Source organism: Erithacus rubecula, assembly GCF_903797595.1.
Source record: "Erithacus rubecula genome assembly, chromosome: 1".
NCBI classification, from domain to species: Eukaryota; Metazoa; Chordata; class Aves; order Passeriformes; family Muscicapidae; genus Erithacus; species Erithacus rubecula.
In genome coordinates, this window is record NC_136658.1 from 48,218,833 (window position 1) to 48,244,798 (window position 25,966).

At 39.6% G+C, this 25,966-nt stretch overlaps 1 protein-coding gene across 2 annotated transcripts in view; it reads right to left on the reverse strand.

Annotated features, from left to right (window-relative positions):
- The window catches only part of HS6ST3 (heparan sulfate 6-O-sulfotransferase 3), a 268,609-nt gene extending 243,326 nt beyond the window's left edge, over positions 1-25,283 (reverse strand). For both annotated transcript variants that reach the window (XM_079306959.1, XM_079306958.1), the window contains exon 1: positions 24,621-25,283. In XM_079306959.1, the coding sequence (XP_079163085.1) occupies positions 24,621-25,153 (533 nt within the window). In that variant the 5' untranslated portion in view covers positions 25,154-25,283. The remainder of the gene's footprint in view (positions 1-24,620) is intronic.
- Between the last annotated feature and the right edge of the window lie 683 nt (positions 25,284-25,966).

Consider the following 25,966-nt stretch of genomic DNA (forward strand, 5'->3'; position numbering starts at 1 on the left):
TACAATAAAGCCTGGCAAGGAGCATACAAGAAGTTAAGTCTAGTACAGGAGGGTTCACACTTCTGATTTAAAAATGCAACATTGATAGCAACCTCTTTTAACCCCAGGTCGTGATAATTTGGATCCAAGGAGTTTAAAGACAAGTTTCTTCAAACAACTGAATTTCTTTCAGTGTTTTGAGAGGACAAATGGGTTATAGTGTATGGCTAAATGACACCTATCATACTCCATTATCATTTGCTAACAAGTTTTGTCAAGCTTTTGCCAGTAAGGCTAAAACTTACCTTGATTACTGTTTTTATAAGGCTTAGGAGATATTCTAAAGAAGAACAACAGGAGGTCAACAAAATGAGACAGATACATAAGAAGTAGTGTAAGGGAAAAATTTCTGTGAAATTACCTGGGTGTTACTCCAAGAGAAAGACTGTAATTGAAATACTTCAAATCTTTAAGATATTAAATGGGATGTTTCATAGAAGATCACATGGATGTCAGGAACTTGCCTATGAGAACTCATGCAAACGATGAAGTTAGAAAAATCAGAGCTGATAGATGTGAACAGCCCCTTAAGGCATCTAGAACTCAGCAGCATCTTTAATTTTCAATTATAGAAAAGATGTATTGAAGCAAAGTACCCATGAGCAAACTCTGGCTTGACAAGGTTTTTGGTTTTTCTTTGGTGGCTGTCACATCAGCCCTCCCTTGCAGAGCTGACAATCTCTCAATACAGCACCATCTCACACCAGAAAAACACAGTGCACTGCTTATGACAAACATAAAGTCACAGAACTCCACCTATCAAAGGTTTCTCACCCTAATCACAGAAGGGGAGAATGTCATCACATAATTCCTCTTCACACCTTTTCTGTTGTAATTGCAGCTCCCAGACTTAGAGAGGCCAAAGCACATTCACATATTGTGAGCATGACTTTTTACCACCTGGCTGCTGGGAGACATGATCTGACTAAGGACAAAAAAAAAAAATGGACAAAGAAAGTTTGCTTAAGTGCAAAATTAATGATAAACTTTATTAAGGTTTTTAGGATGTTATTTCTGCCAGTAAGTTTTCTTGTGCACACCTAAACCTGAATGCACCCATACCTCAGGAACATCTTTTATGATTTTCAAAGAATCCTTTCCCTAGCAATTGATTAGGAAAGATCCACCCTAGAAATAAATCAGAGATCCTAAGGTGGATGTGGTGCTTTTTATTTCTCTTGCCTTCCTATTCCTAAGTTCTTTTCACATCTGTCTGTGCTTTAATTGGAGTAAAAGACAAATCTTCTCCTGTGGATCTGCAACTAAGGAGGCAATCAGGAACAGCATCTTAAAAAAACAGATGCTGCAATAAGTCTGGCAGGTCTCCAAGTGGCTAATAAAACACTTCTACACTAACCTAAGCCAGAAGCTGAGAACTAAGGGGTCGAATACTAAAACACAGTATCTCTTCCTTTTAATCCTCCAATTGGATTGAAAGCAGCTCTGCAGAGAAGGACTTGGGGATATTGGTAGACGAAAAACTGGACAAGAGCCAGCACTGTGCACTTGCAGCCCAGAAAGGCAGCTGTCTCTTGGCCTGGATAAAAAGAAAACTGTCCAACAGGCTGAGGCAAGTGAATCTTCCTTGTAAGGCCCCACCTGGGTACTGCCTCCAGCCTTGGGGCTCTCAGCATAAGGACATGGAGCTGCTGGAGTGACTCCATAGGAGAGCCAAAAACCTGATCAGAGGGCTGGATACCTCTTGTGTGAGGAAAGGCTGAGAACTGGGGTTGTTCAGCCTGGAGAAGACTCCAGGGAGACCTCATTGCAGCCTTTCAAACTTGAACAGGGGCTTATAAGAAAAGTGGGAAAAGCCTTTTTACCAGCAGTAGTGATGCAGTAGCTGCACAAGAGGTAAGAGTTTTAAACTAAAAGAGGGTAGATTTAGACTGGATTTGGAATAATGAGGGTGGTGAGACACCACAGGTGCCACGAGAGAACAGGGTGCCCAGAGAGGTGGAAGGTCCAACCCTAGAAACACTCATGGTGTTTCCACATTAGGCTGGATGGGGGTTTGAGCAACCTCATCCAGATGGTGACCATGGCAAGGGGTTGGACTAGGTGGTGTCTCAAAATCCATTCTAATCAAAACACTTCATTGCTCTGTTATTATATATTCTTACACTTGCCAGATCATCTCTAGACCTTAAAAGGGTGTGGATTTTTTTTTTTTTTGTGAGGTACACAAACATTGCGGCAATTAGAACCACAGAAAAACCCACACAGAAATTAACAGGAAACAGAGCCTGGGGCTCAAAATGAACAACCAGACTAAGATAAAATATTGATTAATGTCTTAGGAAGTGAGTATCATCTATCCTCTTCACTGAATAAGGCAGGGATGGGGGGGTGTGGTGTTGAGGGGGTGGAGAGAAATGTACAAGTGATTGATTATGCAGCCAGAGATTGTATCAGATTGCCCATGCACAAGGGGACAAAAGGGTACATTAAAAACATGTCACCTAAATTATGGTATTTCTTAAGCATGATGGCAATTTAAAAAATGCTTATAGTTAGCACTGCTGTGCTTCTCTCAACAAAGCAGATTAACAATGAATTTAGAAACATCTTGAGTCATTTCATATAATTCATTATATTACTATTCCAGCAGGCAAAAGGCATCAAAATATCACTATTATTGCACTTATCAACATTTTAATCTGTCATTTTAAAAAAATCCTCAAATCCTACCTATAAAAACAAGCATTTTATTAAGAGTTCCTGTTTGAACACATTAGGCTTCAATTAATTTGTATATGCAAACATTCACACTACTGTAACAACCCAGCATTAAAGGAAAACAAGCATTTTGCCTGAGGAACACTTATGTGCTTACAGATGTGCACAAAACAAACTCAATGTGCCTGTGTTTCTCCACAGAGACAGACACAGCCTCCATTGGTAAAGCATTTAAGGTATAAACAGAGAAAGTGATTTCAAAATGTTGAAACAGCACTGCTTCTTAGGCAGTTTCCTTCCTTCTGGCCATAGTTCAACTTATCCAAAATATTTAGGTTGTTAACATGTTTTAAAAAGTGAAATTAACTTTAGACATGGAATTCTGAATTCTATGTCTGTAGTTAAATTATATGTCTTCAATGTGTAATGCAATTTTGAAATCATGAGGCATCAGTAATACACAACTTGTACAAAATAGAAATTAATACAGGTCTAGAAAATCCACCAAGTTGAACTTTTGAGGAGGGAATAGAAGAACAATAATTTCTCTGCATATATATTACTATTAATATTGCATGCCCAGTTACACTTTTGAAGTGGTATTAAAAGTCATTTCTACTCAATCCAGTGGTTCTTAGAAGACATTCAAGGTCAAATAAGACACAGTGGTTTAAATGCAGGCAACCAGTTGTGTTTCAGGCATCCTAAGGTAACATCCCTCTCTTCCTCAGACTCCAAGTTTTGCTTGGATATACAGCAGGTTCTAGACTAATCTGCATCTTCATCTCACCTACCAGCCAGTTCTAAGTGCCTAAGGGAACTAGAACTGTCAGCTACTGAACTAGGGGAATATCTTAAACAAAAAGCCTCTCCACAACATTTATACAGCCAACACTGCTTTCAGCTCTTAAAATGGAGTCCCTCCTTGAAGTTTGGCACCCACAACTTTTATTTACTTTGAAAGTATGTCAGTTTGAAAAAGTTAGTAATTCCAGTATTATCCTCACTTATTCTTCATGCTATTTGGTTTTGATTTCATGCAGCAAGGTTTTCTTCCTTGCTTGGTGCTTCCATTATTTAGTTTATCCTCTCCCCTTAAGTGATTGACTCTATTTTCCCCTGAAATATATTCTGCTGTCCCCTCTCATTCCCCCAACTGCCTTTATACTTACAAAAAGTTATGCATTACAGATCATTATCAGTGAGCAAGTACACCTGATTCATTCCATACACAAAATACATAACATTTTTTAAACCCACACATTCAAAGTATAACTGCCACTCAGTCATCCCAGCACATGTATATTGTAAAGCTGGCTTTCTTAGTAATGCAAAACTATGACAAATAAGTAATTTTTTAAAAGGCTAAATATTACAGCAACTGTGAAAATCAGTACTGATTTTTAGGGGCAATAACTATTCCCTCTCACTTCCAACCTTCAACAAAATATTCCCAACCTTTAAGGCAAATCTCAAGATATCTGTTTATTTACATAAACACTTGTACTCAAAATTATTAGCTCTCACCGTCATAATTCTTTGTTATCAAATCAGAATGCTATTCTTTGTTGTCAAAAGATTACCAAGTATATTAGTCCACCCTGCTTTAAAAAAAAACCCCAAAAACCAAACAAACTACTGTTCAATATTTTGCTTTTTATAATCCATAGAATTTCAGAAAAGCTATCACCTAGTAGTTCAACTGTGATTTATCTCCTACTGTATTCCATAAATAACATCCAGCCACAGAGAACAGAAAAGTGATCTGACAGCTAGTTTTAAAAATAGATCAAACACACTTTATACAATTATATACAAGAAAAATAATTATTACTATTATAAATCAAATAGATCTTTGAGTAGTAGATGCAAATCTTCCTCTGAAAAATTACTGGTTCAACTAAAATTTTGTAGAAGTATGCACCATTTCATGTGGACTTGTAGCTATGTCATTCTAGCAGGATACTGTTCCATCTTCTACAATTGTCAGATTTTAAAAACCTAACCTGGAGAATTACAGTAGATATTAAAAACAAAAATGCTACCTGAAAACTATAGCCTTCAAACAAAATACCATTATCCTTGCTTTCCAATGCAAATAAAAAAAGATGGACTAAACTCCCTTCCTGTTCACCATTTTTGTCACTTATGACAATTACTGTATTGGGGAACGACAGAAGATTCTGGTGTCAATATTCTAAAAAAATGTCATTCTGGGTAGATCAAAGCACTCACAATTTCAGGTAAGGAAGAATTTTAATAGATTTCAAACACTGAATTGAGGCCATGAGTCCCTCATATGCCATACCCTTATTTGATAAAGATTATCTTTTTGTTAATATCACCTGAAAGTCAAATCTGAGGCACTACACATTTTAGTGTAATGCTGGAAGCAGTTTAATACTGCCATTTGCCACTTGGAAACTCAACAAAACACCTTAATCAACAGATTTGTGTAAAGCCATAATTTCAACTGTACCTCAAACTGTAAATATCAAATTAGTTGGTCATTTTCAATACTACTTGAAAAGATAAAGTTCTGAAAGAGTTATCAAATAATCTGAAGTCTGTGGTTCTGAGATATCTCTGAAGTAGTTAGCTGAGTCTTTTAAGAAGGGAAAGATAAACAGAGCTTGTCCTAAAAGTAATCAAGTAATTTTGATTGATTAGCAAATTATTTCTGGATCACATGATGAAGATTTCTACTAGAAAGTGAGTATACCTTACATTGTATTAAGGAGACCTCCACATTTGAGACAAGTTACCTTTCACTGGTATCACTTGTGGAGATCTCATGGTGGCCTCTGAATCTTCACATCACCAACTGCAAGTTTAGTTAGTAGGACTGGCTCCAAATGAAGCATTTGAGTCAAGCAGCCTGAAATACTGAGATCAGTGGAAATAAGCAATAACCTATATCAGACTGCTCAGTGAGCTGAGCTCCCTATTTATTGCTATTTCTCAATAGCAATACAGGAATATGGGAAGTATAGATAAGCATTCATTCCATCTTCTGAAACAAGGATGCTGCTGACCTCACAACTTTAAACCTTATCCAACTATGGATAATAGCATTCTCTGCTTCTGTAAGAAGTAACAAGTAAAAACAAACAAACCAATAAAACCACTTGCTTTGAAGAAAACCATTTCCCCCCTTCCCTTTCATCCAACAGCCAGAAGATGCAAATACAGGATATATTATTTGATAGGAGTGCCCAACATATGTGACTGAACTGCCTAAGCATGCACCAGGGACACTTATGCAATTGTTAATAAAACTCTGTGTGCGCTGGGGGAACAGTTTGCCTACAGGCTAAGCAATAACAAAGACACATTTAGCATTTCCTAAATTAGAACAGATGAACTTCAGAGTTTCATTTACCTATGTCTATAAACACCAAAGGTTCTTAAATCCATATAAATCAGAATTTTGTTTTTCGCAACTTGTCAGCATTGAAAAACTATTCTCTGAACAGCAAGCAAAGGTGTTAAGATAGTTATGCTAAAATACCTTGGTAATTGCAGTCCTCTTTCCACCAAGATGATTTCTTAGTGCCTTCAAAAATGAAGATCAAATAACATAGCAAGGCTAATCTGCAAGAACAGAATCATGCTCAAGCTCAAACAAAATGAGGTCTCAAGTCCCACAATAAAGCATGCAGGTAGGTTTCGCATAAATAGAGTATAGTGTAATTAAGTTTACACCCACTAAGCTTATCAGTTAATTGCACATCTTATCAATTCCTCAAAAAATTTAAGAGAAAAGCAGTTGTTGAAGATTCATTAGACATTCATACCATCAGCTGCAGGTACAATATTTGCCTCTATTAATGTCAAATTAAAAAGTTTAATAGTGTCATTATGCCATTGTTATTTACCTCCAAAGCAGTCATTAATGATGGTGGTACATAAGCTGCAGTGGAGAAAAGGAAATAAAGCAAGGGATTCCTCACCTGAGTTCCTAGGAAGCACAAGGAAGCCCTCTACTATTACTGCAGCTCTTTTCCACATTATGCACTAGAGCTGCTTTTCCACATGCCTGTCTTTTGCTGTTCTCCCCACAGGCATTTCAGAGGCATGCAGTACCAAACAGTATCTGAACAATAATATTAAATCCTGAGCCTAGAGAGGTGGAGTAGAGAAGTACCTTGGCCCTTTCTCCCCACTCCCTTTCTACACTCAGTAGTCAGTTGCTGTAAAATAAGAAAAAAATAATCTGCTCTGATTTTAACAGGGCCAAAAATCAGTCTTGACCTACTTTCAACAGGAAAAAAAAGAGGAATGGTATCACTAGCTTAATATTTCTTCCTACACACTTTCAAAATATTAAGTGCATTTTGGAGAAACTTTTTTGAAAGAAATGTTCTTATCTCCTCTCTCCAAAATACATCCACGTGTATATACACGAACAACATCAGGAGTGTAAAGGAATGTGAGCTAACATAATTGGAATAAAATACCACCTCAATTGCTCTGATCCAAGTTACAAAGAAAAAAGTCACTTAATAGCTGTAAAGTATGTGAAGTGACTGTCATTGGGGGACTACTGAGTACTATTTTCCTACATGCAAGTGATATAAATGGTCGAGTACAATCCTCTGTAGCAAGCACAGAGGAAAAGCATGGCAAACACACACTTAATATTATGCAAAAAAGACAGAAACTCATGTTCATCCTTCACAGAAACTGATGTTTTTACTATTTCATGAGGTTACAGTTTACAGTACATCATAAAACCCCCTGCAATTCATAAAATGCCATGCAAAGACTAAACCAGCAGTTTTCAGGAATGAGATGGTAAAGAAAGGAGATGTCTTCCCTAAACACTGAGCACTCAGCCATTAAAAATATAGTAAAGAAGCACACATGTGACAGATAGGGACAGATGGCAAGTAGGGAAGCTACAGGGCAGCTAAGACTGACAGTGTTCTTGACAGCTTCAGAAAGCAGAACCACAGACAAGCATCAAAAGGTGACTGAGTAAGGATATTTTCTCAGGGACTCTGAGAAAAATCTCAATATGGAAAATGCAGATTGTCTCAAGCTGGGTAACCACCATGAGGGAAGAATGAACAGTGCTTGAAAGGAGGACTAAGAAAGAGCCAGCACACTCCAATGACATGAAGCAACCAGCAATTTGTTTTCCAGCCTTGTAACTGACTCTCCTTCTTCCTGAAGTTTTCCTGGGTTTATCTAGTCAGGTTTGCTGTATTTGTTTCAATAATATCTTTAGTTTCAGGGACTGAGAAGTTCAGCTCCTATGCTCAGTATAGACACTGATGTGGATGCATATAGGATGTAATTGCAACTAAATGCACTGTCTGATTCAGGGACCAAAGTTGTATTTCTGAAGGAAAAAAAAAAAATCCATTTTTTAAAAAGCCTTGTAGTTGAAGACTTAAAACTCAAGAGCCAGTGTGGTTTATCTTAAAAATGCAAAATGAAGGTAAAGGATTTCTTTGCTTTATACATATTTAAAAACTCACAGGTAGCATTTCTAAGCATCACTACCATATCTACCTGTGCTAACAGCTGTATCACTAAATAAAAAGCTGTCAGAATTTGCAGATTCAGAACTTCAGCTGAAAGGCATTTACCATAGCAGATGTATCTAAGTACATCTTTTTATGTGCAAGTACTTTTCATACTGACATCTCATCCAGCCAAAAATGCCTTTTCATTATGGAAAGGATTAAAAGATGCATATACATGCAGCTCACAGAAACGTCACACCAAGTTTGCTGTACTCCATGATGATTATTTTGACTCAAAGGATTTATAATCTATTGCAGTGCAAGAGTCTGCAGGAGCCTGAGTTTTATATGGGCAATTACAACCAAGAAACTTGAAGCTGATGTGACAAACCAAGTACCTGTAGAGGCATGAAAGAAATTGGGGCACGCAAAAACTTCTCGCCTCCTTACCTCAAGAGTTTGCATTTTATTCAGGAAAGTGAATTAAAGATTTAACTTCAATTATTTATAAACTGTTTATCAACAATTCTCAAAATGAGCACTGTACTACAAGGAGTTCCTTCACATACAAATTTTGAAAAGGCAACTGCTAACAAGTCAAGGATTTGAGTTCTTTCCAAAACCAGGAAAAATATACTAGGCTCACCTATTGTGAGTTTTAAAAGCTGGGAAGAGCAGTTCTAACAGTCTCCATTACACTTCACTGCCAAACTGCAGATATCCTGTTTCTCCTCTCCACTCACATCCAGCTCTGAAATGCCCCAGTCTCTCAGAAATACCCACACATTTATATTTGCTCTGATTCCACCACCGCAATCCACTTCAGGTGACAACACCGTGCATCTCATGTCCTTTTTTCTTCCCCACCTTCTCCTCCCTCACACAAGCCTAAAAAAAAAAAAACCAAAAACACCTCCTGTATGTCTTGCAGATCTTTTAATTCCCATGTCAACCTCAGAATTCCTGTCTTGAGGCTTCCTATATTTCTAACCATGCCATTATCCTTAACTTTTCCTCCCAACTTTTCCTAACCTAGGTGTGTCTGATGATCAACTTCTTTAACTGGATTTGTCACCTTTTCGTGTATCTTCCAAGTCATAATGAATAAGCCAACAAATTTTCAAAGACTAAATTTCACTTAGATCTTTGGACTATCAAGTCTAACATCCTGATTTCAGTGTATAACAAAAATACTTAGAGTTTCATTATCAGCAATAACAAAAAACAACAACACTAAACCAACTAACCAAACAAAAAGTTAAATTGGGAGCAGCACGACAAACAACACCCAGCTCAGATATCAAACTTTTATTTATACAACCAGCCTAAACTCCACACTGAAAAGCTCCAAATAAGACCCTTGGCTTCCCAGGATTGCTGCACAAGCAGAGATAAAACTAGTTAGAGCATCAATTTCTGCACAACTTTCAGTTACATCTTTGCAACACAGTGTATTAAAGCATGAACAGGGATTGACAGCATTTTATTGTTGGAGAAGTGCATAGGCCATTAATCAGCTGTGAATAAAATGGAAAAAATGGCTAAGCCTTCTCTAACAGCTTTTCAGTCAGAAGATACTGTTGCTGAACTTCTCATTAAAGAGCTGTTTCTTCTCACAATGACACTTCAGATCTAGAAGACTAATCTTAAGTGTTGCAAAAAAAAAAAGTATATCATAAGCTCTAAGAATAAATTTTTAGTTCTTCATTTGGAATCTCTTAAGATTGTCACCAGAAAAATGTTTGAGAGCAGAAAAAAAGCCATACAAAGATAAATATGGTTACCATATTTCATCTGAAGCATACTACAACCACTCAATTTCCCTTGCAGACATGTTTTTTGAGCCCTTTCTAGATCTTACAACATGATTCAGGCATAATTTTCTATCACAAAAGCCACGTGGGCCTCCCACTGTGCTGTACTAGGCAACTATTTGCTAATTCTACTTCCTGTAATCATTTCTCCTAGTTTGCCCATTGCAGATGCTAAGCTTATTGTTAATTAGTAGGAGTCCAAATATTACTTTCAAATTGTTCAAATGCCAAGTTTTAAGCAGAGGGTCACATCCATATTTACAAGTTTGGTTGCTTAATTCCTGAGCTCTTTTCAATACCATCTAGTTCTGGAAACTGGCACTTCTAAATACCATCTGGTTTATGTATTTTTTTTTTTTCAATCCCTCCTTTTTCTTTTTAAGCTTGTTCCATAATTGCTTCTACCAACACTCCAATTTGAAGAAGGATCCTTTGATACATCCTCAATAATGAAAGACTCCAGTTCAGAACTGCTTCAAGCACAAAAATGAACTTGGATAGAAGAGAAGAAAATAGTTTCTTTTTTGATAGAGCTTTATTTCTAGAAGATAGGACAGATCATCTATTAGCCCTGTGCATTCTTCAGTAGGCTTCTTGTTCACAGTGTGTTTCAAAAAGGTTAATTTTATACCTCCTGCAAATTGTTCTTCAAACACCTTCCTTAGCTGAATGTATGCATTCTTTGCTAATACTGCCAGAAATTTAGAAAGCTTTGTGTTTTGCTCTTGCAGGTAAAAGTTTTAAAAAATGGTGAAAACTGCTTTGTGTAACCACCCTTTACCCTGCTGTTTAACCATGCCATGGCAGTTCATTTTTGGACTTACTGTCTCTGATGGGTGCATACATTTCCTCCAACACTCCACTGCATCTTCAAGTAGTTTCCATGCCACTTACAAGGATTTTAATTTAATAAATTGTCTTTAATGTGGTTTTTAATTTTAAGTCATTTTCTTTAAACACAAACCCTCCAAACTACAAGATTTTCAGAGATGGAGACAAGAGAAGGCTACAAGAAATATAAATCCATTTTACAGAAGGACAGGAACACTTGGTACCAGATCCTGCATACAATGGTCAGAAGCACATACAAAACTGCTTCTCCCTCCTCTTGTTTGCAGACTAACTGCTCCATGAAACACTCACTAACTGTGTCTAGCAATTTAGTCTCCACATCAATCACTGCCTCAGCCACTGCCATGCAGGCACCAGGCTGACCAGAGAGTAATACAACTAGGAGGTCAGAAGAGAACCAAAGAGAGAAGGGGAAGAGAACAACCACATAATCAAGTCAGCTTGTGTACATTTACACAGCACATTGCTCATAGTGCTCCAGCACTTGGAATAACATGTTTATGATTTTTCATGAGCTGCTGTTCCTCTTAATTTCTAACCTGTGGTTATAGAGAAAAGAATTAAGAATTCAGATACTAGATGTGAATTGAATAAGTAGAAGGCAAACAAAACTCTATTAAAAGACACTGAGAAAGCATATGCTAACTGCTTAAAATTAGCTCTCAAATTTGAAATAAAATTTGAGTACTGAGATTGAACAAGCCAGTGCAGAGCCAATACACCTGCTGAAAATTGGCTTGATAGAACTGTGTGCATTCCAGTGTCTTGCTGCAAACATGTTCTATTTGGATTTCCTGGCATATTGCTGCTCTGATGAAATCCCTTTTTCCTCTGTTTAAGACAGTGGTATCTCCCCCTTCACTTGCACTAAGTTCTCCTCTTCATATATTTCCAGTCCCATCAAACCATCACCTTTCCTCCCCAGGGTACAGAAGCATTTACACCTCCCTCCTTTGCTGGGAAGGATTTCCCTGCACCTGCCTCAGGGTGAAACTGGTATCTTGCAATGCAGAACTATGTTTCAGTACTGCCATCAGAGAATTAATGGCAAAACAATATTTTTCTGCCAACAGTAACTTTAAAACCTTCTACTCCAAGTCATTACAAAAGTAACAACTGAGGCATGTGCCATTGAGACAACTTGCCATTGTTTAATGCTTTATCCTAGGACAAACTGAACACAAATCAAAAGGAAACAATTATAAAAGCCCTCTGAGCAGCAGCTTAAGGGAAAAGAAACAGAGTTATACAGTTACACAAAAAGACATCTTTTCAATGCCCTGGCTTTTCAGGTAGGGGGAAAAAGATATTTTTCCTTATCTGTCTCTATGTACTGCTTGGAATAGAGAGAACAATAAAAGAATTTTGGATAGATTAAAGTGATCAGTTCTGGTAGCTCTTGCAAAGCCAAACAGCTAAAAAGCCCCTTTGAACTCAGACAGGGCAGACAAGCTCAAGAGCCAGTTCAAGCCTGCAACTTGCTGAACAGGCAAGCAGAGAGGAACTCTACTCCAACCAGCTCATTCTGCATGCAAAGCAAGCAGGTACAATGCAAAGGGGATGGGAGTCACACAAGAAAAACATATAAAACAAAGGCAAAAGAGCTGGGAAGATAAAAAGGACAGCAATGTGGGAGAGGGCAACATCAGGCTGCCAAGAAGGTAAATCAGAAGGGTAGAACATGACCTGAATAATACAAGAAGTAGTAGGTATCTTTAAAGAAAACAAAAAAATTAAAAAGTGACTGTGAAAACAAATCTTTACTATTCTCCATGTCCTTTTAAAGTCTTCTGCTTCCCATATATATAGTACAAAGTGAAAGTTCTTTAGGCTTCTAGGATAAATTTACCTCCTGAAAGGATACAAAACTTGAAATTTAGCTTAAAGTATAAATGCAACTACAACAGCCTATTTGCTATGAAGACCTTCCAATCACCTTTTTTTTTGCATTTTATTTGGGTTTATGCTTAATATTTTCATTGATACCTACCTGATAATGTTCTGGAATACAAGCAGCAGAGCACTAAACAAGAATGATAAACTTCTAGCATCCCTCCTGCTCTCCTAATCAAAGTCACAGTTTTGTGTGGCCACACTTAAGCTTCCCAGTCAACCTCTAAGTCAGATGCAGTCCATCAGTTTTCCTATTACTCTACTGCAAGGCCCAGCAGCCATTCAGATGGCTGGTACTGACCCATATCACAGTGGGATTCTTGATTCCATTCTCAGCTATCTGGAAATTCAATCAAAATGAGAAGAGGTATAGCCCGATAAAAAATAGACAAGTCAGAGGCAGTGCTGCAAAACTCAACATACATTTACATGGTCTTGGAGAGCAAAACAAAGACTTGGCTGGAGAAGGAAGTGTGTTAGAAATGGCCTGAGCTGTTAAGGAAAAGTAATTTCAGTTAGTCCTTTCATTTAGGCAGCTACATTCTCTGTTTGGAGGAAATAATTTCAATGGGTGTTTTCAGGCTTTAAAAGACTGACAAAAAGGCATGACCACTTTAACAGTTGAGCTGAAGCTTGTGACACAAGTCTATCTTGAAAACAAGGACTTTAAACCTTTACTTCAAAGAAGTAAAATGCTAAGCAGTAAAAAAAATAAAGCTGCACACACATATTCGAGATTGCATCTTCTGAATTTTCTCTGCCTGGCACTATAAAGCTTTTATAATCCACTTCAAATAAATGTAAAGTTCTCTGCTTGTATATTTGCTGTTTTTTCTGGATTCTGTATTTGCCTACAGAAGCTTTGAAACTTGAAAACAAAATTTTACATATACTGAAAGTTCAATCCAACAAGTCAGGTAAAAAAAGGCAAAACAGTTACGTTCTTTCACTATAAACTCTGGAAAGTTCTCATGTTAACACATGAGTAATTTTTACACTATCATTTAACTGAAGAATTTAATAACATCAGCACTGTAGATGGAAGTTAGAGCTCCAAAGAACACCATCTGCAATATGAATATGGAAACTATAAAAATGTTAGCTTTATGGATAAAAATAATTCAAATAGAAATGGTTGACTCAACACACCCTGAAATAAAAAAAAATTAAAAAGACAAATGTGACTGCCTCTTATTTACTTGAGCTGCTACTCAAGTTCTAATTTATCTACTAAAATCACTTTAATAAGAAAAAGTATACCCTCCCAGGCACCAGAAAAACATACCATCCCAATCTTACAAGAAACATACAAAGGAAACATTTTTTGTTGTGCTTGATGTCAGCTTTACACTGGATGTCACAGAAACACCACAGCCCATTTGAAAAGTTATTTCTGTAGCAAGTTGTTTCTTCCAATAAACTAATGTCCATAGTGTAAAAAATTGTTGCATATATCCTTCATTTAATAAATATAGCTTCTGAGTCTGTTCCAGGAATTCTCAAACTGAGGAACAAAGGGCAGTTAAAATACTTACTTCAATACCTTCTCATTTTGCAGCATCTTCTCTGTTGTCATCTTCCTTCCTAATTTCCATAAATAAAAACCAAACTATAGACTTTGCTTCAAGAAGGATTCAAGGCACTACAGGCTGATGAGTCTCACCTGCACCCTGGAAAGGTGATTGAGCAAAGTTCCCTGGAACAGTGGATGTTGTTTGTATTGACATCAGCAAGGATTTTGCCATGGTCTCCCACTGTTATTTGAGGCATGCTGTTGACACATGGGTACTCACAAAATCCAACTGGTTGCTGATAACTTGTGATGTCACTCAAAAACTGGCAGTGATGCCAATGATGTTTAAAAATCCCTATTAATGACCTGGATGGTGCAACAGAACCTGGTCTCAGCAAGTTCAGGGATAACCCCACACTGGAGAAAGAGATCAACACCCCAGAGAGCAGTGCTTCTATTTCAAGCAATTTCAAGAGGCAAGAGAACTGTGTTGATGGGAAACTCATGAGGATCAACCATGGTAAGAGGTTTACTGTGAGGGTGGTGGGACTGAGAAGCTGTGGATTATCTCAGTGTTCATGGCCAGGTTGGATGGGGCTTTGAACAACCTGCTGTAGTGGAAGGTGTCCCTGCCCATGGCAGATGGATTGGAATCAGATGATCTTTGGCATCCCTTCCAACCCAAACCATTGTACAATTCCGTGATTCTACAGAAAAGAAAAAACAAAAACTTACTCTTGAGGTGAAGTAACACACAAGACAGATTGGGCATGCAGTGGCTGGGACACAGCTCTACAAAAACAAATGTAGGGCTCCTGATGGACACAGTGTCCACACAAAGAGTGGCCAATAGAGCCACTGTTCAGAGTGGGGACAAGGCAGCAATCAGGCAGACCTCATGAGTCTGTTCAATTTCCATGTGGGAGTAAATAAAAAAGTAGTAACCTAACTTTTTAGATGTGCACAGCAGTAAAACAGGAGGAAACAAACACAACTTTTTTCCCATGAGGGTAACCAAACACTGCAAGAACCTGCTCAGACCCTGTGGGGCCACCATCCCTGGAGTTAAATAAAAATTTCCAGGCATAGCCTAGAACAACCTGCTCTAGTTAGACTGATTTTAAGCAAGGGTTTGAGCTACATGAGCTGCCAGAGATCCCTTCCTACATAATTCTATAATAAATCCAAATGACTTATAGTAGAAAGCAAAATATTTAATTAAGTTACTCTTCTCATCTGAACCTTGTTAAGTCAGCAATAGAAATGGCATAGCTTTAGCCTGACAGAGGCATTTCTGGCATGAAAACAAAGGTTTTGCAGTTATAGTGTATCACTCACACTGGGAACTTCTTGGAAAATAACAGTCCTATTCCTATAACTAAAAATTAAAATCTAGTTAAAGGATGACAACACCTGACAATCTGCTATTAGGAATTTACACTGCTGGAACTGAAGATGCTTAATTTACTACTCAGCTCTCTTATTGCAACACTTACCTAACTTGATAAAAAACCTATACCAGAAAAATAAAATACCTAGGTAGAACAGGAGCTCAAAGTACCTAGTACTCGAAGATTTTCATTACCTCTGTACCTTTCTCTTCCAGCAAGTATAAAAAGAACTTATGGAGAGCTTTAAGCCTTAAACCATTCATATTAGGGGAAAAAAAAAAAAACCTTTTAAATTGCATAATTTTTACCCTTCCTTTCAGACTTCACTCTCATTTGAGGCTCACAGCTTTTACCTACACTACTCCTCCCCTTCCTTGGAGTAGCTCCCCAGGCAAACACCTATCCCCACATTCTCAGACAGAGCCTGCATGCAAAGACACACGGAATTAAAGTCAAAAATTGCAAGTAGACACATTTAAGTATGCAAACACACAAACACTGAGACGCAGATATATTTGCTACTTAAACAAAAGCCAGCTCACAAATCAAATAGAAATCTGTAAGTCATCAAGTTCTTTACATTGATAATCAGAATTTAGATGAGAATTTTTTTTAAAAATGTCTTTATTACTGCTTTGTGAAGTGCTTTATTTCACTGACCTCACTTTCAATTTATTTGCAGAATAACTGGTCTCAGAGATGCCAGCTCCTCCACATCCTGAAGGGATCATTTCCTTCTGGTATCAAAGAGCACCATGTGGTGAGACTTCTCATCAACAACAAATTACTTGACAGAATGGGAAAAACACTCTCAAGTCAATTGTGACTATCATGGTTTATTCAATCCTTTAGAAACTGAACTTGCATCTGCTCATTGCTTTCCCCATCCCAGCATTACTCTTCACATGGCATCCAAAGTTTATCCACTGCTATGCCAGTATGTTTGTCATTTCCACCAGTTTGTAAACACCCAGAGCCACAGCCCACCCTGCATGACCCCGTCACTTTCACAACCGACATGTAACTGTATTAATGAAAGACTTCCAATGTGGCTGAAAACCACATTTATATCAAGCATTTCCTAACAGATTACCAGTTATTAAAGAAAAAAAAATGGGGGTTAAGACATTAAGTTTAAACACTTTTTTCTAAGATGACTCTAAGCTTGTGGGCCGCACCCAGATCCTTTTAGAACTACACATAAGACCACCTAAGTGCAAACTTCATAGCAGAACAAAAATCCTAATAGGTCTTATCCTTACAAGGACCCATTTAATACTTTTTCAGTCAATACATATTGAGACCTCAAACACTGATCATGTAACGGACCATAAGTACTTCAAGAGTTATCGATTTTGCTACTCTAGCAATTTCTCTGAAAGAAGATTCATGCTATCTTCAACAAAATCCCAAAATACTTCTTTTAAGTTTTTACCTTTAAAATAGTAGTTGTTTCAGCAGCTACCTAGTGGTTGTCCAAATGAGACAAACTCTTGCAATTAGCCTCCTACACAGCATTTAAAACCTTGCTCAGCAATAATAGAGCTTTTAAGGGACTTCAGGTTACTTTCTGAGGCAAGGGAACATTACAACATCCAATATAGCACAGAAATTTGGGTTATAAATACTTCCAGAGAACAGGCAGCAAGCTGAACACTATACTAAAAATATTAAAGAATAAAAGCTTTCCCTTGCTTTCACTGGGTCTCATTCTGCACAAACAGTAGCAGAGTCTTTACATTATATATAAGCTGCCATGGCTTCACCAAACTGTGGGAGAATATGCTTTACTCTTGCTTACTTAGAAGTTAAGACATTGAAAACTGTCAGCACACCTGCAGGTAGAAAACATTCACTTTAATCAGATCTTTACACTTTCCATTCAGCTTCTGTGATCACTAGAGCTGAGATGGCAGAGATTTTGTTCTTCTCCACAAAGATCTCAAAAAAAAAAAAAAAAAAAAAACCAAAAACCTGCACAAGCAAGCTTACAATTTTATCCCTATTTTTGCCACTGGCTGTATCTACAGATCTGATCTCTATCAATGTAACAGCATTACACAGCACTTTTTCCATTCAGAAAGCAACCTTTCCCATTCTGCCTCAAACCAACACATCTCCTAAGGCTGAGTAAGAATTTAAGCAATACCCTACTCAAGAGGATTGGAAACTGTTCTGTATTAGGCAGCTGGCTAATGGAAATTAAAAAAGCATCATAACATGAGAAAGTTAAAACAGCTGCTATGTCTCATAATACTGTACAGCCCTAGGGGATGTTCCTGACATTTCCACTCTTTTCTTCTCCCACAGGACTTCTCTGCCTGGCTCCTGCACAAAAAAAAAAAAAAAAAAAAAAAAAGAACAGACTAGCTTCTGCATTGTACAGAAAATCTTATCAGACAGCCTATTTTCCAGAAAGAAATACCAAAATTCCTCAAATTTGCTTGAATAACTCACTAAATTCTCTTCTAGACAACTAAAATTGCAGTTCAGGTGATCATTTTCATAGTATACAGCTTCACAGCTCAAAACTTTCCCTGCTCCAGTTACCCATAAATTACAACAATGAATGAATAAGAACAATCCATTCCCATTTGAAATAGTGCTGACCACTCTTTTATCACTCCTGGCAATTAACAGTAAACATGACTTCTAGTCATTTTTTGTAGGCAACCTGCTGAGATTTATAGCAATATCTTCAAAAGTCTGAAGACCAAACTTATCTTTGGGTGAAAGCTTTTTCAGGGTTGTGACAACCTTGATGCAGAAAAGTTCTGCTACATCAATCATTTGACTGCTATGCTGGCAGGGGAAACCTCACAGGTGACACATACAGAGCAAAAGTAGCTAAGGATAGTTGCCAGTGTCACAAATTCTAGACAAGTTTCTAAGTAAATAGTAATCCTGCCTTCTAATTTTTCTTCCATCTCAATCAATCTGGATCAAAACTGCTAAATTTCCTGCAACATCTCTAATTACTGCTATGAGGGGAAAAAAAAAAAAAACAAACCACAAAAAAAACCCAAAAACAACAAAAAAATAAACAAAACCCAGAGTCTAGGGAAAAAAAAAATAGGATGTGGCAAGGGCAGAACTCCCTGGAAAACAATTCTGAGTTATCACACAAAAGGTTTATTACAAAGGGATTTCATTCTATTCAATGTTTGCATCAACAATATGGATGAAGACAATATGAAAACAAAACATTTTTACTAAATGTGCCAATGATGAAAAGCCAGGAAGGACAAAAAACTTAAATCAATTTTGCAAATGAAAGAAATTGACAGAAGAGGAATGAAATCCACTGGGGATGCGCACAAAACTCCTACAAAAAGACAACAGAAATTGTAAGTAATAGTCTTGAATAAAATGAATAATATCTAAATCCCAAGCTGACAGCCAATGTCAGGCAACTGCAAAATGGTAAATATCAGTGAAAGTCCAACCACAAGTTTCAGAATAAGCCAAGTAATCTTTTCTGGTCTATTTCATACTACACTTAAGAGACAAAACACTGCACTCCCACTGTAACACCACTTTTCAAGAAAACAACTGACACAAATCCAAAGAGTAGGACATTCTTTGTGTTCCTCAATAAAGACAGAGTGCATTGGATTTGGTTACTATTTAAGCAGGGAAGCTTGAAAGAAGGTTTCCTAAGGACCAAAGTACCCAGAAGGCTGCTGCAGAGAAAATCGGATCGATTTGTTCTCAGGTGATGCAATGGCCTTAAAATTGAAGTTAACAAGATTCACACTAAGCACTTGGGGAAGACAACACCACTTCTCAATTTTAAGGACAATGAAACCCTTTGAGCAGATTACACTGGAGACAGGTAAGAAAGTAAAAAACCTACAGTCAGTAGCAGGACCACAGGAAATTGTTTAATCTTTGTTGTTCCTTACATTTATTAAAAAAACTAAATGGAATTTACTGGCTCCATCACTCATTTCAGTAGAGGATACTAAGCTACAACAGAATTTGTGCCTTATTTTTTCTTTTTTCAGTTTAAACATTTGTGACTTTTTATTCACTTCTCTCCACTACCTTCAGCATAGTCTTATTTTTCAATTAACACTCTTCAATTTTTGTGTCATTTACCACAGCTGCAAAGATCAGAGCATGTCTTATGTTCTATTACAGCTATACCTTAAAAAAACATACCATAGTCAAATAAAGGAATGCAAAGGAAGGAAAAATAATCCCATTAATATTTTCTATTCAACTCTCCCCATTCCAGGACTCACGGGCTTACACTGCTGGTTTACACTTCCATAGAAAAATGTAGCATATGGTTAAGTTAAACAGGACAAGGAAATAGAGTACAATGGAAGTGAATTAATGCAAATCAAGAGTTTTGAATACTAAACTGAATTGACAATAAAGCTTATGGGGTTTACACAACACAAGTGATTTCACTGTTTTATATTAGAAAATTAGACAGTTTTCAATAAAGTGTTCTTTCAAGTGTGTAGTTTAAAGGATTGCTGTCCCAATTTAATCAAACTTCAAATAAACAATAATGAATAATTATTAATTATATTGCAGGTATCATTAGCAAGGGATGAAATGTGCCTTGATCAGAACTTCTCAGGTTCTCTCAACCCCTCCTCCATAGAGCAGGGAGGCAAAGCAAGCCCTGCCTCACACCCCAAGGATTACTGGCAACCTAACAGAGGCAGACAATCTGTTCAGACAATGTCTCTGCAGTATTAGATGAGGAACTCTTCCCTAGTTTTAGACACAAAGTCCCAATTCACAATTCAAGTCTTTCCCTTGTGAATAGAAGAGCTGTCCCTCCAGAAGACAATTCAGCAGAATTATCCGAGTCCCTTAAAAGGGCTGCCTGTGTTATCCTATTTCTCCCCACTGTCTACAGAGGCAATCTAATATCACTCATCAATGTCACCATGACACCAACTCTTCCTTGGCATGCCAGGTGAGACATCTCACAACATTTCCAAGTCTTTCCTCAAGCAATGCTGGCTAAGATTCCACAGTCTCAGCTTCTTGGCACCTCTGAAGGAAAACCAAGTTCTGGGGATAGAGCTGAACACAATCATCACCAAATTCAATGGCTTCCACAGAGAGCCATGTAAACACATAAAAGACTGTTCATTAAAAAAAAAAAAAAAATTAAAATGCACTGTCCAGATAACAACTTTTGTAAAAGCTACACATTAGTATGAAAAAGCAACAACCAGCTCTACACATAAACAGGTATTTTAGCAGAAAATCTATATCCCAAAAGTGAAAAATATGCAAACTTTGCAAGAAATAAAGCCTACAGTTTTGTCTTCATTTGGTTGTTTCTTAAAGTATTGTCATTCAGAAGAATTACTTCACTTTCTAACAAAATCAATAGTTCTATAACTTCCCAGTAGTATCCAGTACATTAATAAAAAGCAATTTTTCATATTGAAGCTAGGACAAGGCACACCATACCACTAAGTCCCACAGAGGTAGGAGTCCGTGCTGCCACTTGGGCTTTGTCACAACTAAGGCAAGACAGACAGGGCTGGAAACACCATCAGTCCTCTCACTGCCATTCCTTACCAGTCTTCATTCACAAACTCAACACATTTTCATCTTTAGTCCTTATTCTCATACAACTCTGAACTCAACTCTTTTTTTCTGCAGACCTTTTTCTTATACGACACTCTCTCATAAGCCTCTCAGTTAGTTCTGTAAAACTCTGTTAATTCAGACTCCACTCTCTTACTAGCAGCTTGTACTGATTCTTTTACTCATGGGCGTTTTCACATATCTTTAGTTCCTTCTTTCTTTCTTGATGGCTGGCTACCCCAAATTTCTACCCCCATGCAACATCATCTTACCTTATCAGTCCCTTGGCTCCTCACAGCACAGCAACCCTCTAATCTACATCTCCATCTTCAAGTAGCTATATGTATAGAAAGCTGGCCTGCTCCTTTATATCCTCTAAACTGATTGCTGGGCACAGATGTTTCTTCTTTGCTATTCAGCACACCTGCAAGTTATCAGGGAAGATTCCCTCCTGCACTACCCTACAGGCTTAATGAAGTGCAAATTTCTGGAGCACAACATCAGTTTTTGCCCCATGTTCCATCTTGGGTCCTGAGACTTCAAAATTCCAACATTAGAAAAAGGAAAAATTAAGACAAACTCTCTTCAAAACCCTAACGTGATTTAAACACACTGTCCATGGAAAACAAAGACTGAGATGTTGTGTTTCACAGATCTTTTAGGACCTTTACCATGATCATCCACTCCTTATCAGCTTGCCCCTTCTCTCATGAATTCTAATTATAGTTTCTTCATTAAATCTTCTGAAGATCTGTTCAAAAGGTAAGATTTAATCTAACTTACACTATTTTTACTCCTCTAAGAAACAAATTTTCACTATCATACGCTATAGATCTTTTATTCCTTCTGTGTACAAAAAGACAAACCACATATACAGTGATAGAAAGAATAGAAAGAACAAGATTTTATTGTTTGTTTGTTTCTCCACATAGCAGGTGTGGATATTAACACCTGCTATGTGGAGAAACAAACAAAAACACAAATAAAATTTTCACTGCATCAAATATATGGCACAGGAGATCAAACACCTTGCTACCAAATAGGTAAGAATTTGTCCTGCCAGCCACAAAGAAAATCCACTGCGAGATATTTAACCAATTTAGTCTAATTTTCTGACACCATAGCTGTAAGACAGAAAAGTTGAGCTATTCCGGGAAGTCTAGTGTTTCAAATACATTCAGAAGCTTTAAACAAAGTATCCTTTACATCAGACCCGTATGTTAGTTTCTTGCCTATTCTACGGATATAGTCTCCCCAATTCTCCATTCAGACATTAAAAAAAGACTTAGATATATGCCTCTAATAGTACAGCAAGTAGTTTGGGCTTGACTCCAATTTCACCAGGAGCAAAGAAATTCACAGCAGAGATAATCCATACTTCAGGGTTATTTGATTCCTTTTAGAGCTCCTTGAGAAGCAGAAGTCAAGTTACATTGTTATAGTGACAAAACAAAGGAGAAAATTCAAAGGTTTCTTCTAGCACAGGTTATAATACAAGAATTAACAAGGATTAAAAAAATGCAATAAATTATTATTCACAGCGCTTTGCTCATTTATGTAAAGGCAAATCAAGAAGTGCAATCTTACAGTAAGCAAATAATCCAATAATTAAGCAAAACAAGTAACCAAAAAAATTCAGGAAACAGTATTCACCTATAATAGCAAAGTATCACTACATGTCTTTTTTCAATCAAAGTAATTACTAACTATGTACTGAATAGCCACTATGATTGGCTGTGTAGCTCAACTTGAAGTTTTAAATTTAGCTAATACAAGGATGGTTTTCTGTAATAGTACTGAAGCCATTACTCCGTTTTTATTGCCCATTTGTAATCTTGGCAATTGAATTTAGCACTCAGCATTCTTCACGAGAGAGAAAAAGTGGACTTCACTGGCAGACTATGTATTTTCAGACATTTTTACAGGTTGTAGTCTTCCTCCTGCCCTCCCTTTTACATTGTAAGTTTCTTGAATATTTCTTACAGCTACCACCAAATTATTTTGTCCTTGAAGATATTAACAGTACTTCTCTTCCACCAGCAAATACATACACTTCATCCTCAGCTAGTTTTTTCATAAAGTTGTACGAATTACCTTAACAACATTCTGCAAGTACAGACCAAGTCCACAACCATCCACAATGAATTCAAATTCTCCTGACTGGAGTCTTCCCAAATGCAACTAGCTTTGCTGTATGTGAGGGCCTTTAATGTTCACATCAAATAACCTTCAAATTGTTCAACAGCAACAATAATCAACTCTATTGGCTTGAAGAATAAACCCTGTGAAAATGTGCCCATGAATGTCATGGACTATATATATTCTTAAGTGACAAGATACAAACCACAATGTGGAAGTGATTCTATGGGAAATTTGAAGTTTCTGGACTCATAAAATCAAGACGGATACTAAAATGAAAGAACATAAGGTAGCTGCCAAACTATATAACTCTTTACAAAGGTATTTTTCCTATATGTTCCTTAATATTTTATAGAGTCGAAGTTACAATTATTTAAGAGTGAATTCAGCTCGTGGGTCCTTAATACACATGTCTAAAATCAATCAAACAGATAAAGACAGGTTCTAATGCTAGCCTGAATAATCTGATTGAACGGTAAATAAATGAGGACAAAGACCAAAACTTACAGAATCACCTAGAGGTATCTCTTATCAAGAGAGATCACCCATCTGACAATTATTCCGTGTTTAGAACCGACAAGACCTTAACTACACTATAATATGCAGAGAGGCAGCATGCACACAGAATTCCCTTTTCCACTGTCATCAGATCATCAAAGGGACATTCACGTTGTTGCCAGTACAGTGTTCCCTGCACAGAGCCTGCCACGCATGGTCTGCACAGAGAGCGAGCAGCCAGAATAGCACGGCAAGCACAGAACCTGTCTCTGCCAACACGAACACGGGTGAAAGAGAGTTTAAGGGCTTCTGGATACTTCGAACTCCGCTAGTTACAACACTCAGCAGCTGCAACCATCCATCAGACTCTGCAGAGGCACTCCTCTTGCTGCAGGAGAGCGTAGTGATTTGTTAAAGGCAAGTTTCGAAAGGACAAGAGCACAGGAGAAACTTGCGGGAACGCGAGCGGAGTTTCTCTCGCGCTAACCCGCACGGAAGGCAGCAGCATGCGCGCTGCGTGGGACCAGCAGGGATCTGCGGCAAAGCCAGAGCATCGCAGTTAACAAACACACCGGGAAGGCAAGAGCCCATAGCAGAACCTCCCCTGGAACACCAACCTTGCCCCGCAGTTTGTTTCTTACTGGGGACGGCAGCGGACAATTCTCGCCCAGGGGCCGGGAGCGGGACCCGCTGCCAGGGCGCCTTCCCACGGCGCCGGGAAAGGCGGGATGTGTTCTGGAGCATTGGGAAAGCGGGCACTGACCTGAGGGTGCGGTTGCCGGCGCAGCCGCGGCGCTCCATGGCAGCGGGCACGCAGCTGGTGAGCTCGGTCCAGTCGGCGTGCAGCCCGCAGCTCCAGCCGGTGGAGAAACGGGAGAAGAGCCAGGTGTCCTTGTCGCCGCCCGGGCGGTGGCAGGCGCACTTCTTCTGCCCGGCCCGGCAGTAGCAGGGCTGCTCCAGGTGGATGTTGCGCACCAGGTGCCGCCCGAAGGTGGTGCCGCCCGTCTTCTGGATGTGGAGGAAGACGATCACGTCGCGGCCCCGCATGTCGAACCGCACCCGCCGGCACAGCTCCCCGCGGGCGAACGGGAACTTGGCCGCCAGCCGCGGCATCACCGCCGCCTCCTCCTCCTCCTCCCGCTCCTCCGGGCCCCCCCCGCGGCGGGCGGCGGAGGCCGGCGGGCGGCGGGGGCAGGCGGCGCCGGGGCAGGCGGGCGACACGTACTGGTAGACGATGAGCAGGAAGAGCAGCGCCAGCAGCGGCGGCAGCAGCCACCTGTTGAAGCGCTCGTCCATGGCGGTGCGGGGGGCAGCGCGGCGCGGGATCAGGCGCTGCCGGCCGCTGCCGGGGCGGCCGCCCCGCTGGGATCCCGCAGCCGAGGGGTGCCCGGCTTCCTCCCCGACGGCATGGTCCTGTCAGGGGGCGGGCGGCCGCGGCTCGCTCCGCTCCGCTCCGCTCAGCCCAGCGCGCCGCGCCGCACCCCGCCCGAGGCGGCCATCCCTCGCCCGCGGCTGGGCGCCGAGCGCCGTGCCCGGAACGCGCTGCCCGGCAGCAGCCGCACAGCTGCGCTCCCGACCCCGCTCCGCCGCAACTCCAGCCTAAACACAGCGCCCGGCTCCCGGCGGGGCGCGCCCCGCCCCCGCCCGCCGGCCAATCGCGGCCGGGCCGGCCGCCCAGCCTGCCAATGGGCGGGCGCAGCACGCCGGTCCTGCCGCCAATGGGAGCGGGGAGAGCCGCCCCGCGCTCCCCTCCAGGTACCGCACCGGGACCGGCCGCGCGCGGGGCGGGGCGAGAGGCGGCCGCAGCCAATGAGAGGGAGGGGGCGGGGCTTTGGGCAGCCAATGGGACGGGCCGGGGCGCAGCCAGGTGTGCGGAGCGGGGCTCCGTTCAACTCCTCATTTCCCAGCACTTTCCCGGGGGAATTGCGGGTGGGCTCTGTTCGGGGTGTCGCGCCCGTGACTGTGACCCCAAGTGCTTCGCACGAGGAGGTTCGGAGGGCACCGACCTCCCCACAGATTAACAAACTAACTGTAATTAGCTGGCACGCGGCGCTGCTGGTTCTTGGGGTCTTCAAAGGCAAAATCCCATCCATGAACCCCCTTTGCAGA